The 16600-nt window shown below is 33.1% G+C and overlaps 2 protein-coding genes and 3 long non-coding RNA genes across 12 annotated transcripts in view; 2 read left to right on the plus strand and 3 right to left on the minus strand.

Annotated features, from left to right (window-relative positions):
* Positions 1-8961, plus strand: part of LOC135797404 (xaa-Pro dipeptidase-like) — a 166424-nt gene extending 157463 nt beyond the window's left edge. For 3 of the 7 annotated variants that reach the window (XM_065309770.1, XM_065309771.1, XM_065309769.1), the window contains one exon: positions 8717-8961. In XM_065309770.1, coding sequence (XP_065165842.1) covers positions 8717-8774 — 58 coding nt within the window. In that variant the 3' untranslated portion in view covers positions 8775-8961. Of the gene's footprint in view, positions 1-1615; positions 2028-2138; positions 2183-5835; positions 6084-6250; positions 6290-8162; positions 8214-8336; positions 8457-8516; positions 8649-8716 lie in introns of those variants that run through there. The other 4 variants (XR_010549532.1, XR_010549534.1, XR_010549530.1 and 1 more) reach the window with 4 other exon arrangements.
* LOC135797199 (uncharacterized) lies at positions 529-943 on the minus strand. Its single transcript, XR_010549488.1, has 2 exons — positions 848-943; positions 529-780 (listed from the first exon to the last, which is right to left on the minus strand). It is a non-coding gene; the product is annotated as an uncharacterized lncRNA (long non-coding RNA).
* Positions 8962-9992: 1031 nt separating the features above from the next.
* LOC135797513 (uncharacterized) lies at positions 9993-12051 on the minus strand. 2 transcript variants are annotated; one of them, XR_010549565.1, is made up of 10 exons: positions 11829-11901; positions 11665-11737; positions 11337-11395; positions 11173-11245; positions 10845-10903; positions 10681-10753; positions 10517-10589; positions 10353-10456; positions 10185-10248; positions 9993-10076 (listed from the first exon to the last, which is right to left on the minus strand). It is a non-coding gene; the product is annotated as an uncharacterized lncRNA (long non-coding RNA). The 2 variants fall into 2 exon arrangements; XR_010549566.1 differs by lacking the exons at positions 11665-11737; positions 11829-11901 and adding an exon at positions 11993-12051.
* Positions 12052-12154: 103 nt separating this feature from the next.
* On the minus strand, positions 12155-14973 carry LOC135797514 (uncharacterized). Its single transcript, XR_010549567.1, has 7 exons — positions 14852-14973; positions 12973-13336; positions 12813-12864; positions 12649-12722; positions 12485-12557; positions 12321-12393; positions 12155-12229 (listed from the first exon to the last, which is right to left on the minus strand). It is a non-coding gene; the product is annotated as an uncharacterized lncRNA (long non-coding RNA).
* On the plus strand, positions 14965-16505 carry LOC135797512 (aprataxin and PNK-like factor). The gene is made up of 5 exons (XM_065309914.1): positions 14965-15212; positions 15291-15362; positions 15428-15903; positions 15954-16126; positions 16179-16505. Exons 1-5 carry the CDS (start codon positions 15117-15119, stop codon positions 16343-16345), a joined length of 984 nt encoding a protein of 327 aa, XP_065165986.1. The 5' UTR covers positions 14965-15116; the 3' UTR covers positions 16346-16505.
* The last annotated feature ends 95 nt before the right edge of the window (positions 16506-16600 follow it).

The following is a 16600-nucleotide window of genomic DNA, read 5'->3' on the forward strand; positions in this document are numbered from 1 at the left end:
AAATAAAATCAAAGTTATCTGGTAAAAACTAAAATAAATTATGCTTTATTTATTATTTTTGACATTAATCATTACTATTTCATATCAAAATTCATCTTTGGCAGGAACATTTCCATTCATTTCTTAAAATTTTATAAAAATCTGTTTAAAAATGAAACTTTTAAGATCATTGCTTGTTTTGGCAAGAGTTCAACCTACACGAAGATTAGTGTTGAATAATTTGCTGAAACTCCGTCTTCATGTGCAAACCCCGCCTTCATTCCTAATACCACCTCCAAGACCATTTTCAACAAATGCAATTTCTTGTGGAAAATGTAGAATTTGGAACAATGATGAAATGTGTCCGGATTCCAACCGTGGGACTAAACCTCCCTGTAGAAGGAAGCGAAGATGTCCCAAACTCCGAACAAACTTTGACAAGTGTGATCCTTGGCATGGCACCCGTCGATCAAAAAAGTACAAGTTTATGCGCAAATATTTGCGTAGAGCGAAAATTGCACAATGGAAAAAATCTGGTGGACGAAAGCGTTAAACATAAACAATATTTATTTAACTACAAATGCTTCAAACAACAAACTAAATAAACAGATTTTTATAAATTTACAAGCATTATTCTTAATTTCTTTGTCTTTTCTTTGATAGGTTTGTTTTGTCGGAATCCCCTCCGCCGCCTATTCCAATCATATCACCAAAACCCTGAACAGATTCCATTACTTGCATGGCGACGTCTAAGAAGTTTCCTAGAACATCTTCAAATCCTGGCAGTTCTCCCCGTTTAGGCTACTTAATAATAACATGTAAGGATTTTTTATTATATTATTATTATTCTACTATTGAAAATACTCACTCTGATATGTTCTTCATCGAGTGGACTTCCCTGAATTACGAATACAAAACTAATAAACACCAAAATGTACTTTAGAAGTTTATTCAGCATTTTTACTGCTTTCTAAAACGGTTGAGTAATTTTGTGTCATATTTATACCAAAAATTAAATTAACTGATGTAATTGGTTTAGTTGTTGATAAGAATACAATTTTAATAATTGCTTAGATTGAATCTGATTTTAATTTCCTGTTCCTTCATTACTTCTATCAACAAAACAATAATGACATTGAAATGATATTTTAGGATATTTTCTGAAAGTTTAAAGGGCCAAGAAGGTACGCAAAAACAAAATATAGTTTTCATATATAATTTGTTGGTTTAACCTTCAAAAAACATACAAAAATGCTCTTTTTGTGTATCTTGGTCGGCTAATTTTTTGTGGTTTTTCTCGCTCTACATGTTAATTGACAATGTGTACTGCATACAAAAGTGAAAACACGTGAGAGTATTAATTATTGATTATAATAGTCTAAATTGTGGGACTAGTATCTGTCGCATTCATAGATGGCACTAGGATGCACTAAAAATCGTAAAATTGAACGTGGGTACGAGAATTGTTTTGTATACAATGCTGTTACCTGCGATTCGGTATAAACAACTTTTTTTTTATCGCATATGTTCCGCGCGCTGTCTCCTAGCGCTGCTTCAACTTGCTGCATGCAGCGAAGTCTAGTTTAGTTTAGATCACAGGTAATGTGCAAAGTCGCGCACAATGTCGCGTGCCATCGACGCGTCGGCTTTGCGCACCTCTTGCTTTCTTATCATATACTGTCCCGTCGTTGTTTACGCAGTTTCGGCATGCACTATCGGTGGATTGCAGCCAGTTTCGTGCCGCTCGCTGATTAATCCAGTTATGTTTTGAGAGACTTATATCGTTTATTCGGACTTTAATATTCTAAATTTGTGTTATACTCGAAGATCAATCGACTATTTATTTGTACTTTGCGACTATAGTAATTTCTTTAATGTTCGGAAATGCCGGTTTTTGATCGCGTTTGTTATGTATATTACAAGTCACGTGATAGTGGATTTGATAACATTCTTCACTCGGCGTTGTGTTCGGTGTCGGTTACTAAATTAATCAGATATATATCGCCGCCATGTCGATTCTCATCTTAACAAAGATCCATCAGGCTCGTGTAAGTATTTTTTAACTAAACAGCACAGATTGTTTCTTTTGTGTTGATTGTTAATTATAACATAATTCAATTGTATGAAATATTTTTGTTTTAATTTATGTTTTCGTTTAGTTATAGCACTCGTTGTGCCTGGCAGTCCGATAAGCTGTTCACTGGTAAGTTTATAATTCAATTATATTTTTCAATCAAATTTACGTTTGTTTTTTATAAACAAGTTTTCTATTTATAACGTACTACCTACCTGTGACACAATTTAGACGACTGGCAGGATGAGACACAATTAAGAGACATTCGCAATTCAAAAAAGGGCAAAAAAAAGAAAGATTGCTCTTTTCGTGACGTTTCTGGTCCTTTTCTCTCACGAGATTAAATTGTATTAAATTCTTATCTAATGCAGAATTTTCAAACCTTTCATAAATTTCAATTCGTTGGTCGCTATCGCATTTAGTTTAAAAGTTATACACTATTGTCTTTTATCGACTCGAATATGTCAAGAACGTCGATCTTTCCTTGTTACATTTAATATCACTTTTAGCACATATAGTCACGGTTTTTGACCTTTTACTATTGGAAATATTATTTTATGTTTTTATCTGATAGAGAATTTTCCATTCTTTCATAATCCGCAATTCGTTGGTTGCAATCGCTTTCATTTTAAGAGATATTAATTATCGAAAATCGTCGATAAAAATTATCAAGCACCCCCCCTTGGCAATTTTTTCTTAAGAATGAAAATTTCATCTCTCCGATTTCCGATTTAACTAGCCTATCCTATAGAGAATAGTCCGTAGATTAAGACGCTGCGATCAGATCTTATTTATCTCCTTTAGTTTACGAGATATTCGCGATTGAATAAAATGGGCAAAAATTGCAAAATGTCACTTTTTAGCACTTTTAGTCGCGTTTTTCGAACTTTTACTGTAGGAAATATAATTATTTTATATTTTTATCTGATAGAGAATTTTCCAATCTTTCATAATCAACAATTCGTTGGTAGCTATCTCTTTTAGTTTAAGAGCTATGAATTTTTGAAAATCGTCGAAATAAAGTATCAAGCACCCCCCTTGGCGATTTTTTCCTTAAGACTTAACATTTTATCTCTCAGATTTCCCTTTTAAATATCCTATCTGATAGAGATTGGTCCGTAGATTAAGACGCTGCGATCAGATCTTATTTATCTCTTTTAGTTTACGAGATATTCGCGATTGAATAAAATGGGCAAAAATTGCAAAATGTCATTTTTTAGCACTTTTAGTCGCGTTTTTCGATCTTTTACTGTAGGAAATATAATTATTTTATATTTTTATCTGATAGAGAATTTTCCAATCTTTCATAATCAACAATTCGTTGGTAGCTATCTCTTTTAGTTTAAGAGTTATGAATTTTTGAAAATCGTCGAAATAAAGTATCAAGCACCCCCCCTTGGCGATTTTTTTCTTAAGACTTAACATTTTATCTCTCAGATTTCCCTTTTAACTATCCTATCTGATAGAGATTGGTCCGTAGATTAAGACGCTGCGATCAGATCTTATTTATCTCTTTTAGTTTACGAGATATTCGCGATTGAATAAAATGGGCAAAAATTGCAAAATGTCACTTTTTAGCACTTTTAGGCGCGTTTTTCGAACTTTTACTGTAGGAAATATAATTATTTTATATTTTTATCTGATAGAGAATTTTCCGATCTTTCATAATCAACAATTCGTTGGTAGCTATCTCTTTTAGTTTAAGAGCTATGAATTTTTGAAAATCGTCGAAATAAAGTATCAAGCACCCCCCCTTGGCGATTTTTTCTTAAGACTTAAAATTTTATCTCTCAGATTTCCCTTTTAACTATCCTATCTGATAGAGATTGGTCCGTAGATTAAGACGCTGCGATCAGATCTAATTTATCTCTTTTAGTTTACGAGATATTCGCGATTGAATAAAATGGGCAAAAATTGCAAAATGTCACTTTTTAGCACTTTTAGTCGCGTTTTTCGACCTTTTACTGTAGGAAATATAATTATTTTATATTTTTATCTGATAGAGAATTTTCCAATCTTTCATAATCAACAATTCGTTGGTAGCTATCTCTTTTAGTTTAAGAGCTATGAATTTTTGAAAATCGTCGAAATAAAGTATCAAGCACCCCCCCTTGGCGATTTTTTTCTTAAGACTTAAAATTTTATCTCTCAGATTTCCCTTTTAACTATCCTATCTGATAGAGATTGGTCCGTAGATTAAGACGCTGCGATCAGATCTTATTTATCTCTTTTAGTTTACGAGATATTCGCGATTGAATAAAATGGGCAAAAATTGCAAAATGTCACTTTTTAGCACTTTTAGTCGCGTTTTTCGACCTTTTACTGTAGGAAATATAATTATTTTATATTTTTATCTGATAGAGAATTTTCCAATCTTTCATAATCAACAATTCGTTGGTAGCTATCTCTTTTAGTTTAAGAGATATGAATTTTTGAAAATCGTCGAAAAAAAGTATCAAGCACCCCCCCTTGGCGATTTTTTCTTAAGACTTAAAATTTTATCTCTCAGATTTCCCTTTTAACTATCCTATCTGATAGAGATTGGTCCGTAGATTAAGACGCTGCGATCAGATCTTATTTATCTCTTTTAGTTTACGAGATATTCGCGATTGAATAAAATGGGTAAAAATTGCAAAATGTCACTTTTTAGCACTTTTAGTCGCGTTTTTCGATCTTTTACTGTAGGAAATATAATTATTTTATATTTTTATCTGATAGAGAATTTTCCAATCTTTCATAATCAACAATTCGTTGGTAGCTATCTCTTTTAGTTTAAGAGCTATGAATTTTTGAAAATCGTCGAAATAAAGTATCAAGCACCCCCCCTTGGCGATTTTTTTCTTAAGACTTAAAATTTTATCTCTCAGATTTCCCTTTTAACTATCCTATCTGATAGAGATTGGTCCGTAGATTAAGACGCTGCGATCAGATCTAATTTATCTCTTTTAGTTTACGAGATATTCGCGATTGAATAAAATGGGCAAAAATTGCAAAATGTCACTTTTTAGCACTTTTAGTCGCGTTTTTCGACCTTTTACTGTAGGAAATATAATTATTTTATATTTTTATCTGATAGAGAATTTTCCAATCTTTCATAATCAACAATTCGTTGGTAGCTATCTCTTTTAGTTTAAGAGCTATGAATTTTTGAAAATCGTCGAAATAAAGTATCAAGCACCCCCCCTTGGCGATTTTTTTCTAAAGACTTAAAATTTTATCTCTCAGATTTCCCTTTTAACTATCCTATCTGATAGAGATTGGTCAGTAGATTAACACGCTGCGATCAGATCTTATTTATCTCTTTTAGTTTACAAGATATTCGCGATTGAAGGAAATTCAAATAATAATATTGTTTGATGTAAAATCGGTCAATCTTTTGCATAAGAAATCATAATTTCGTAATTTTATTGTTTTATTACTTTTAGTAATATAAATTCCAGGAGTGCTATCTGTTTCATTTAGAGATATTTCTATATTTATCAACAAACGTGTGAATTCGGCACTAGAATTGTGTTTGTTTTGAACACAACTTACAATTTCCGAGTGTCGTTGTTGCAATCTTTGCACACCGCATGCAGCATATTCTTGTTTAGTTTAGACCGCAAGTATCGTGCCAATTGCAATTCGTGCAGAAGATCGCGTGGTATTGAGGCGCCGGCTTTGCGCATCTATTGCTTTTACCTGCGGTGTTCGCGCAGCATGTACAGATTCTTACTGTGAACTGTCGCATAGCTGCTTGTGCAGTTTCGGTTAGCGCTATCGATAGATTGCAGCCAGTTTCGTGCCGGTCTCTGGCGTGTCCAGACGTATTCCGTGCAACGCGTGTCGTTTTATCGAATTTCTATTTTATAAGTTTGCATTATATTCGGTCGTCAATGGACTTAGTTGTAATATGCTTCTGCAGGGTATTGTATTTTGATTAATTGTGCGTTTGGTGTTCATATTTTAAATTACAACGCTACGGTTTTATTGTCGGTAATTGTGTGACGTGGTCGATCGCTAGATCAACCGGAAACATATTCGTGCTTGAGTAAGTAACTTTTATCTGACCATTGCGATACTCAGCATTTGTTTTCCGTAGTATAAAATGGTTTTGTTTTAAATTATGTGTGGCATTGTTGAGGCACTTACCGGATGAAACTCTATAATTATTGTAAAATAAAAGAATTTAACGTTTATGTTTTCTTTTCATTGCAGTACTTGCCGTACCCTTGCAATCCGATGAGCGCTGCATTGGTAAGTTTATAATTAAGTTATATTATTCGGTTTAATTTTTATTACATTTCACCTGCGTGTTGCAATAGCCCGCGGGGGGCGTATTTATTTAACTTAATGGTAATATGGAACACTGATCATATTGCGGGAAACCTTTGTGAAATGTTCAAATTTTTCATAGGATAACACTAAAGGTATTTTTTAAACTTTTTTTTGTTGATTTAGTTGAGTTACATTCGGTGTTCCGTAGAAGGGTGGCGATAAATGTGACTCGTGTTTAGGGCACAGTATAAGGGTGCCGGTAAAAGTGACTAACATTCAGGGCACCGTACGAGGTCAGTGGTAGAAGTGACTCGTGTTCGGGCACCTTACGTGGATGCATCTATAGCTGACTCATTCGTCCGCTTTTTCTTTAGCAGCCGAACGCCATGTCGTAGGAAAACCGTTCTTTCACCAAATTATAGATATTTAAATTGTTTATAATTCCCATACATAATTTGTGGGTTTATCCTTCGGGAAACCTAAAAAAATGCATTTTTTGTGTTTTTTGCTCGTCGAATTTTTTGGTTTTTAGTATTTAGCGGGCGAACGCCACGTTGTAGAAGAACCGTTCTTCCACCAAATTATAGATTTTTAAATTTTTTATGATTTTCATATATAATTAGTTGGTTTATCCCTCGGGAAACCTACAAAAATACCCTTTTTGTGTTTTTTGCTCGTCGAATTTTTTGGTTTTTAGTATTTAGCGGGCGAACGCCACGTTGTAGAAGAACCGTTCTTTCACCAAATTATAGATATTTAAATTCTTTATAATTTTCATGTATAATTAGTGGGTATATCCCTAGGAAAACCTACAAAAAATGCCCTTTTTGTGTTTGTCGGTCGGCTAATTTTGTGTTTTTTAGTGTTTAGCGGGCTAACGCCTTGTCATAGGACAACCGTTCTTTCACCAAATTATAGATATTTAAATTATTTATAATTCCCATTATTAATTTGTGGGTTTATTCCTAGGGAAACCTACAAAAATGCATTTTTTGTGTTTTTTGGTCGTCGAATTTTTGGTTTTTAGTGTTTTGCGGGCGAACGCCACGTTGTAGAAGAACCGTTCTTTCACCAAATTATAGATATTTAAATTCCTTTTAATTTTAATGTATAATTTGTGGGTTTATCCCTCGGGAAACCTACAAAAAATGCATTTTTTCTGTTTTTTGGTCGTCGAATTTTTGGTTTTTAGTGTTTAGCGGGCGAACGCCTTGTCGTAGGACAACCGTTCTTTCACCAAATTATAGATATTTAAATTCCTTTTAATTTTGATGTATAATTTGTGGGTTTATCCCTCGGGAAACCTACAAAAATGCCCTTTTTGTGTTTTTTGCTCGTCGAATTTTTTGGTTTTTAGTGTTTAGCGGGCGAACGCAGTGTCGTAAGACAACAGTTTATTCACCAAATTATAGGTATTAAAATTCTTTATAATTTTCATATATAATTTGTGGGTTTGGCCCTCGGGAAACCTACAAAATTGCCCTTTTTGTGTTTTTTAGTAGGCTAATTTTGTGGTTTTTAGTGTTTAGCGGGCGAACGTAATGACGAAAGACAACAGTTTTTTCACCAAATTGTAGGTATTAAAATTCTTTATAATTTTCATATATAATTTGTGAGTTCGACCCCCGGGAAACCTACAAAAATGCCCTTTTTGTATTTTTTGGTCGGCAAATTTTGTCGTTTTTAATGTTTAGCAGGCGAACGCAATGTCGTAAGACAACAGTTTTTCCACCAAATTGTCGGTATTAAAATTCTTTATAATTTTCATTTATAACTTCTGGGTTTGACCCTAGGGAAACCTACAAAAAGGCCCTTTTTGTGTTTTTTGGTCGGCTAATTTTGTTGTTTTTAGTATTTAGCAGGCGAACGCAATGTCGTAAGACAATAGTTTTTTCACCAAATTGTAAGTATTAAAATTCTTTATAATTTTCATTAATAACTTGTGGGTTTGACCCTCGGGAAACCAACAAAAAATGCCCTTTTTGTGTTTTTTGGTTGGCTAATTTTGTGTTTTTTTTTGTTCTAGCCGGCGAACGCAATGTCGTGGGGCCGGCGTTCTTGCAGTAAATTGTACGGTGCCTTGAATGAGAGTCACTCCTACCGCTACCTTCGCACGGTGCCCTAAATGGGAGTCTTTATGGATCCTGTAAGAATAATTCATTTAATTTATGTATATGTATATTTCATTTACATAAATATTTTCCAGTTGTTGGATGAAGAATTGGCTAATCTGAGATGGCCAACTTTATCAATAAGGACCAAGTGGAGAGGTTCCGTCGTACTGGTTGTCTGCGTATTCAGGAAGATGAATGTGTCAACTGGACTAAATACGAAGAACGTATGTTATATTTTGGCAATTTATAATATTTTATGTTTTACTATTCTGTTATTCATTCTGGTTTATAGTGTCCAAGAAATTGAAGATTGGATTGCCGGTGATGATGATGATTCCAAATACGATTGAATGAATTTACAACATTTTGAAGCTGATATTGATATCATTTTTGTTTATTTTGTTAAAAGTTATAAACAGAGTATTATAATTGCTTATTATTATCCTGTTTTTTCGCTTGTATTGTTAAAAATGTTGTATATATTAAGAAATTTCGTTTCGGATTCTACATGTTTGAATAAAAATGTAGTTTTATAAATGTTTATTGTTTTATTTGTTCTAAACGGAGAACATAGCTCACAACATACATCGTTACTCCTTTAATTAATCCATAAATCCCTGAAACTTTAATGGAAATGCCACTGCTAGATATTGGAAATAGTTCAAAATCTCTAATATTGTATCAATATTAATTTAAAAACGGTATCACTAGTGTCATCTATCCACGAGTAACTAAACTACGCCGCTATTCAATAGATTTAGCCTACTGCACTTTCTGCGATCCTAATATTCAAAAGAATTTTGTTACCAATTTCAATGGATTTCTCGACAAAATTTGTCGAGAAATTTGCTGAAATGTTGCTGCTCATCAGTCTGTAGCATTAGGAACGCAGAAAGTGGACATAGACACTTCCCGCCAAATTATTATATATATTATTTCAATTTGTTTCAAAATTCACTTTTAATTTTCATCATAAAAAAGAGAAATCTTTTGCCATTTTTTTAATAAAATCTTTTCTTTAAAAATTTTTTGTGCCATTTTGATGATTTTTCAATAATGATGCCACCTTGTTGAGATTTTTTTAAGGATCAAGATTATGTAGTTCTTGATTTTCTAGCCTTCTTAGTTGTCGAGATTCTTCAGAATTCGTAAACCGAATTTGCTGAATAAAGATTTTTAAACATTCATTTAACCCGCAATTACGTTACCGCCTCTTTCATTTATTACCTCCTCACCCTTTCTGCGATCCGAATATCAAAACCTGAGTTTCGAGTTCAAATTTCGAGTTTCGACTGTTTCGAGTCCAAATTTTGTGTCATTTCGCCTCCCAGAGTCGACAAAATAAAGATTGAATATTAGGATCGCAGAAAGTTGAGAAGGCTGATAAAGTTTTCGCGGCAACTAGTAAGGTGCAGCCTCTTGTGGCGACGGACCGAAGCTCAAAACTTTCGGTTGTTGTAGTTTTTAATTGATAGATGGCACTAGCATGCACTTTTCAAAATAAATGGTTTAAGGGATCGTTAAATACGTGATCAGGTAGAAATAACAGAAATAATTATAATTAGAAATACTTAAAAAATATTCTTTATTAAAGAAAACTCACAAGCATAAACAATGGTCCTTCTACGATGTCGGATTCAGGTGCAAAATCCCTAAAACAAGCAAAAATTAGTAATTCTAACATAAAAATGCAAATTTGGCGGTCAATTTGTGAGATAATCACAAAAGTTATTTACGAAAATGATAAAGAAATTAAATACCTACAATCTGATGCAAGAATGGTCCATCTACGAGGTCAGACTCAGGTGCAAAATCCCTAAAACCCTAAAAAATTAGTCTTTTAAACATAAAAATGCAATTATAAGGGTCAATTTGTGAGATTATCACAAAAGTTATATAAGAAAATGATAAAGAAATTAATTACTCACAATCTGATGCAAAAATGGTCCTTCTACGATGTCAGGCTCAGGTGGAAAATCCAGAAAACCAGAAAAAATTGGTACTTTGAACAAAAAATTGCAGTTTTGGGGGCCTATTTGTCAGATAATCACGAAAGTCAGTTAGGAAAATGATAAAGAAATTAATTACTCACAATCTGATGCAAAAATTGTCCATCTACGATGTCAGGCTCAGGTGCAAAATCCAAAAAACCAGGAAAAAGTAGTCTTTCGAACAGAAAAATGCAATTTTGGAGGTCAATTTGTGAGATAATCACAAAAGTTATTTAAGAAAATGATAAAGAAATTAATTACTCACAATCTGATGCAAAAATGGTCCATCCACGATGTCAGACTCAGGTGCAAAATCCAAAAAACCAGGAAAAAGTAGTCTTTCGAACAGAAAAATGCAATTTTGGAAGTCAATTTGTGAGATAATCACAAAAGTTATTTAAGGAAATGATAAAGAAATTAATTACTCACAATCTGATGCGAAAATGGTCCATCTAAGATGTCAGGCTCAGGTGAAAAATCCAAAAAACCTGAAAAAATTGGTACTTTAAACAAAAAAATGCAATTTTGGGGGCATATTTGTAAAATTATCGCAAAAGTTATTTAGGTAAATAATAAAGAAATTAATTATTCACAATCTGATGCAAAAATGGTCCATCTACGATGTCAGACTCAGGTGCAAAATTCAAAAAACCAGGAAAAAGTAGTCTTTCGAACAGAAAAATGCAATTTTGGAGGTCAATTTGTGAGATAATCACAAAAGTTATTTAAGAAAATGATAAAGAAATTAATTACTCACAATCTGATGCGAAAATGGTCCATGTACGATGTCAGACTCAGGTGCAAAATCCAAAAAAACAGGAAAAAGTAGTCTTTCGAACAGAAAAATGCAATTTTGGAAGTCAATTTGTGAGATAATCACAAAAGTTATTTAAGAAAATGATAAAGAAATTAATTACTCACAATCTGATGCGAAAATGGTCCATCTAAGATGTCAGGCTCAGGTGAAAAATCCAAAAAACCTGAAAAAATTGGTACTTTAAACAAAAAAATGCAATTTTGGGGGCATATTTGTAAAATTATCGCAAAAGTTATTTAGGTAAATAATAAAGAAATTAATTATTCACAATCTGATGCAAAAATGGTCCATCTACGATGTCAGACTCAGGTGCAAAATTCAAAAAACCAGGAAAAAGTAGTCTTTCGAACAGAAAAATGCAATTTTGGAGGTCAATTTGTGAGATAATCACAAAAGTTATTTAAGAAAATGATAAAGAAATTAATTACTCACAATCTGATGCAAAAATGGTCCATCTACGATATCAGACTCAGGTGCAAAATCCAAAAAACCAGGAAAAAGTAGTCTTTCGAACAGAAAAATGCAATTTTGGAGGTCAATTTGTGAGATAATCACAAAAGTTATTTAAGAAAATGATAAAGAAATTAATTACTCACAATCTGATGCAAAAATGGTCCATCTACGATATCAGACTCAGGTGCAAAATCCAAAAAACCAGGAAAAAGTAGTCTTTCGAACAGAAAAATGCAATTTTGGAGGTCAATTTGTGAGATAATCACAAAAGTCAGTTAGGAAAATGATAAAGAAATTAATTACTCACAATCTGATGCGAAAATGGTCCATGTACGATGTCAGGCTCAGGTGCAAAATCCAAAAAACCTGAAAAAATTGGTACTTTGAACAAAAAAATGCAATTTTGGGGGCCTATTTGTAAGATTATCGCAAAAGTTATTTAGGTAAATAATAAAAAAATTAATTACTTACAATCTGATGCAAAAATGGTCCTCCTATGATGTCAGACTCAGGTGCAAAATCCAAAAAACCAGGAAAAAGTAGTCTTTCGAACAGAAAAATGCAATTTTGGAGGTCAATTTGTGAGATAATCGAAAAAGTTGTTTAGGAAAATGATAAAGAAATTAATTACTCACAATCTGATGCAAAAATGGTCCATCTACGATATCAGACTCAGGTGCAAAATCCAAAAAACCAGGAAAAAGTAGTCTTTCGAACAGAAAAATGCAATTTTGGAGGTCAATTTGTGAGATAATCACAAAAGTCAGTTAGGAAAATGATAAAGAAATTAATTACTCACAATCTGATGCAAAAATGGTCCATCTACGATATCAGACTCAGGTGCAAAATCCAAAAAACCAGGAAAAAGTAGTCTTTCGAACAGAAAAATGCAATTTTGGAGGTCAATTTGTGAGATAATCGAAAAAGAAGTTTAGGAAAATGATAAAGAAATTAATTACTCACAATCTGATGCAAAAATGGTCCTTCTACGATGTCAGACTCAGGTGCAAAATTCAAAAAAACAGGAAAAATTGGTACTTTGAACAGAAACATGCAATTTTGGAGGTCAATTTGTGAGATAATCACAAAAGTTATTTAGAAAAATGATAAAGAAATTAATTACTCACAATCTGATGCAAAAATGGTCCTTCTACGAGGTCAGACTCAGTTGCAAAATCCCTAAAACCATCAAAAATGAGTACTTCAAATATAAAAATGCATTTTTGGGGGTTAATTTGTTAGATAATCACAAAAGTAATTTAGGAAAATGATAAAGGAATTAATTACAATCTGATGTGAGAATGGTCCTTCTCCGATGTCAAACTCAGGTTGAAAATCCGAAAAACCAGGAAAAATTAGTCTTTCGAACAGAAAAATGCAATTTTGGAGGTCAATTTGTGAGATAATAACAAAAGTTGGGGCACCGTACGAAGGTAGCGGCAGAAGTGACTTCCATTCCGAGCACCGTATAAGTGTAGCGGTAGAAGTGACTCCCATTCAGGGCACCGTACAAGGGTAGCGGTAGAAATGACTCCCATTCAGGGCACCGTACAAGAGTAGCGGTAGAAGTGACTGCCATTCAGGGCACCGTAGGAGGGTAGCGTTAACGTTTATGTTAATGTTAATGCGGAACTCCATGGTAGGGCGAATACTGTAAAAAAAACTTAAGTTGTAAATTAATTCGTTTCGGTGCAAATTCAATTTTTTTAATCTACATTCAGAATTCTTTAAATATCCATCTGATTGAGAATTTTTCAATCTTCCATAACCTATAATTTTCTGGTTGCTATCTTTTAGTTTAGAAGATATTCACTGTCGAAAATTGTGGAAATAAATTATCAAGCCCCCAACCTTGCCAATTTTTTTTTATGAATTAAAATTTCATCGCGTAAATTTCCACTTTAAGTAGCTTATTTTATAGAGAATTTTGATTTGGATTTGATTTTCAAATGGCTGAAGAAATGCGAGAACCTACCTTGATGCAAAATGAAGTTTTGTAGCACCGATCACTCACATCACTCATGCTGAGTATGTACAATCCGCGTGGTACAAACCCTGCACATCAATCGCGTTCAATCGAAGAAGCATTTAGCAACACAAGAATAATTAAGAAACTGTGCGTGCAGATCACCTGACGACAAAAACGAGACTAACGTGGTACATAAGCCAACCGCGTGGCGATCGCACAAAAATTGCACGAGATAAGAAAACATGTTTGTTTGTAAACACGGACACTTTCAGTGTGGTAGTGCAAAACATGAATTGAATTGTACTCGTACTATGCATCGAACTATTAATTTCGATTTGTTTTTGACGGAATCGCCAAAAAATCCAACTCTGAGAAATTTTAAGAAAATCAAATTGTTTAATAGATACAGGCTGTTTTAACACCATGTTCTCAAATTTTCTTAAAATTGCTCATTTTTGAAGGGCATTTTAGGATACTTACGGAATGGCTGAGAGGTAGAAAGGTAAGCATCCTGTAGGGGAGCTCTCTAACTACATTCAGTCGTAAAGAAACACTAAGAAAGTCAATTAGTTCACTAAATACCGGAGGTTATTCTCATCATGTTTTCAAATTTTCATAAAATTATCCACTTTTGAAAAGTATTTTAGGGCATTTTCAAGGGTCTATGGGATTCGAATAGAATGTATCGTAAAAAGGGCCGCTTAGACAAGAAACTTACAGAAAGTATATTAGTTCAGGAGATACAGGGTGTTTTCCACACTATATTCTAATTTCAAATATTCTAATTTTGTCCTAGCACTCATTTAAGCCTCATTTTTAAATAATCTGAAAAATATAAAAAAACTACTAACAACCATTCAAGCAGCCGAAATAAAGTGATCTAAAAGAATCAAAAATCTGGCGGGAACTTTACAGTCTTTACAGTGTGATGTTTCTGCGTTCTTAATGCCACCCACTGATTCTCGACAAAATTGTTCACGAAATCCAATGTAATTTATAAACAAAATACTTTACAATATTAGGATCACAGGATGTGGAGGAGCACAAGGCCAACTAGCTTAAGTCATAAATAAAGCGGGTAACATTGCTGATCAGCTGATTGTCAAACATTGGCGGACGATCATATTACTGAGACTGACTCATTTTTACAGAATAAAAACAATATCGCTAAATATCCGCGTTTCTATGCTTGCTTACCTCCATTATTACATAATATAGATACTAGCTAGGAATCTCTGTACCCTTGCTTCCCTTTAAAGGTTCAAAATAGTTATCCACACCGACTTTTCGAAAAGACGTTGGCGAGACGACAAGTCCCCACTGCGACCCAAACAAAACGCTAACCTTTAAATCCAGAAGCAAAACATAAGAAACAAAACTATTGATGTTAGTGGCCGTTAGAACAGTTTCAAACTGTTTCAAAAGCTTTTAAAAATTAATTTAAATTTTTACATTATTTAAAATGCGTTTAGCGATCTATAAACTTGAAGATGAATCTAAACCTTTATGTATCTTATCCGAGGGTACACATTCTCTTGGAAGAGGTTCGCAACTTGGTGTAAGTATTTTACTATACATTCAATTATTGTTTTTCAAATTGATTATTAATGTAATATACTATTAAACTATTTTCTAGTGTACAGACAAAAGAATTTCAAGAAATCATGTCTCAATTTCAATAGAAGCACTGTCTGCCTCATTTTCTTTGGTAAATATTAAAAATATAGCTTCAAATATCTAAAATATTTAAATTAAAATTATTCATGATGATAGGTACATCACACAAACCCTTGTTACTGGAGATGTGCAGACAGCACACATCTGTCTCTCTTAAAACCCAGCATGCCAATGGAAATCAATGATGGCGACACATTTGGTTTCTTTCCTGATATATTCTGGTTCAAAATTAAATATTTCACAGCACCTCTTGATGAGAACATTGATACAGTTCCTACCTCTTCAAGCACAGTACCAATTCAACCTGAGGATAATATCAATCATGATCAACCTGTTCAACAGGACACACCAGAAGTAAACATCGCCAATCAAGTCTCAGATGAAAATGTATCTGAAAATAATGCTCAGGAAGAAACTACAATTAAATCTGACTGTGATTCTACAACACCACAAACTACAAACACCACAAACAATACAAATAATGATAATGATGATGCAGATCAGCCATCTTGCAGTAATACAGCTAAGAAAGAGTTTAAAGATAGATGTTGGTATGGAGCTAATTGTTACAGGTATGTTAATCTCCTTAATTAATCAAGTTTAATAAAAAATTATATTTTAGAAAGAGTCAAAGTCACAGAGATGCATTTAGTCATCCTGGCGATGCTGATTATGATACAGATCCTGAAGATGATCGCCCAGCTTGTCCCTATGGCAGAGGATGCTTTCGAAAGAATAAGGAGCACAGAAAAGAATATAAACATTCAAAACAAACTGTAAAACCACCAAATAAAAGTGAGTTTTACCTCAAATGAACATAAAACATGTTTAAAACTGTTTTGTTTAGGACCTGGTGATCCAAATAATGTTTTACCAACAAAAAGGAAAAGAAAAACTAAAGCAGAACAAGATTTGGCTGATTATGATGATGATTTTATTGATGATGAGGAAGAAGATGCGTTTGCAACCGATGAAGATGAAGACTTTGAATTAGATGATAGTGATAGTGATTAAAATGCCTTAACCTGCACAATTACTTAATATTTGAAATCGTAAATGAAGACAAAAGTACTATATGATTGTTTGTGATGTTTATGATGATGTTATTGATTGTTTTATACAATGAAATGTTAAAGAAATGAAAAAATGATTAAATAAATCAATATGCATACAATTCTAGGGCAGATGATTCATTTCATCGATATATTTATTTAACAAATATTTAATCTCACCATATGATATCAGTAGATATGTTGTATACAAAATTCT

The sequence above is a fragment of the Atheta coriaria genome, unplaced genomic scaffold (assembly GCF_025399875.1).
Source record: "Atheta coriaria isolate IRGN ID8LTWV9N9 unplaced genomic scaffold, Caltech_Dcor_3.1 hic_scaffold_8_pilon, whole genome shotgun sequence".
Taxonomy (NCBI): domain Eukaryota; kingdom Metazoa; phylum Arthropoda; class Insecta; order Coleoptera; family Staphylinidae; genus Dalotia; species Dalotia coriaria.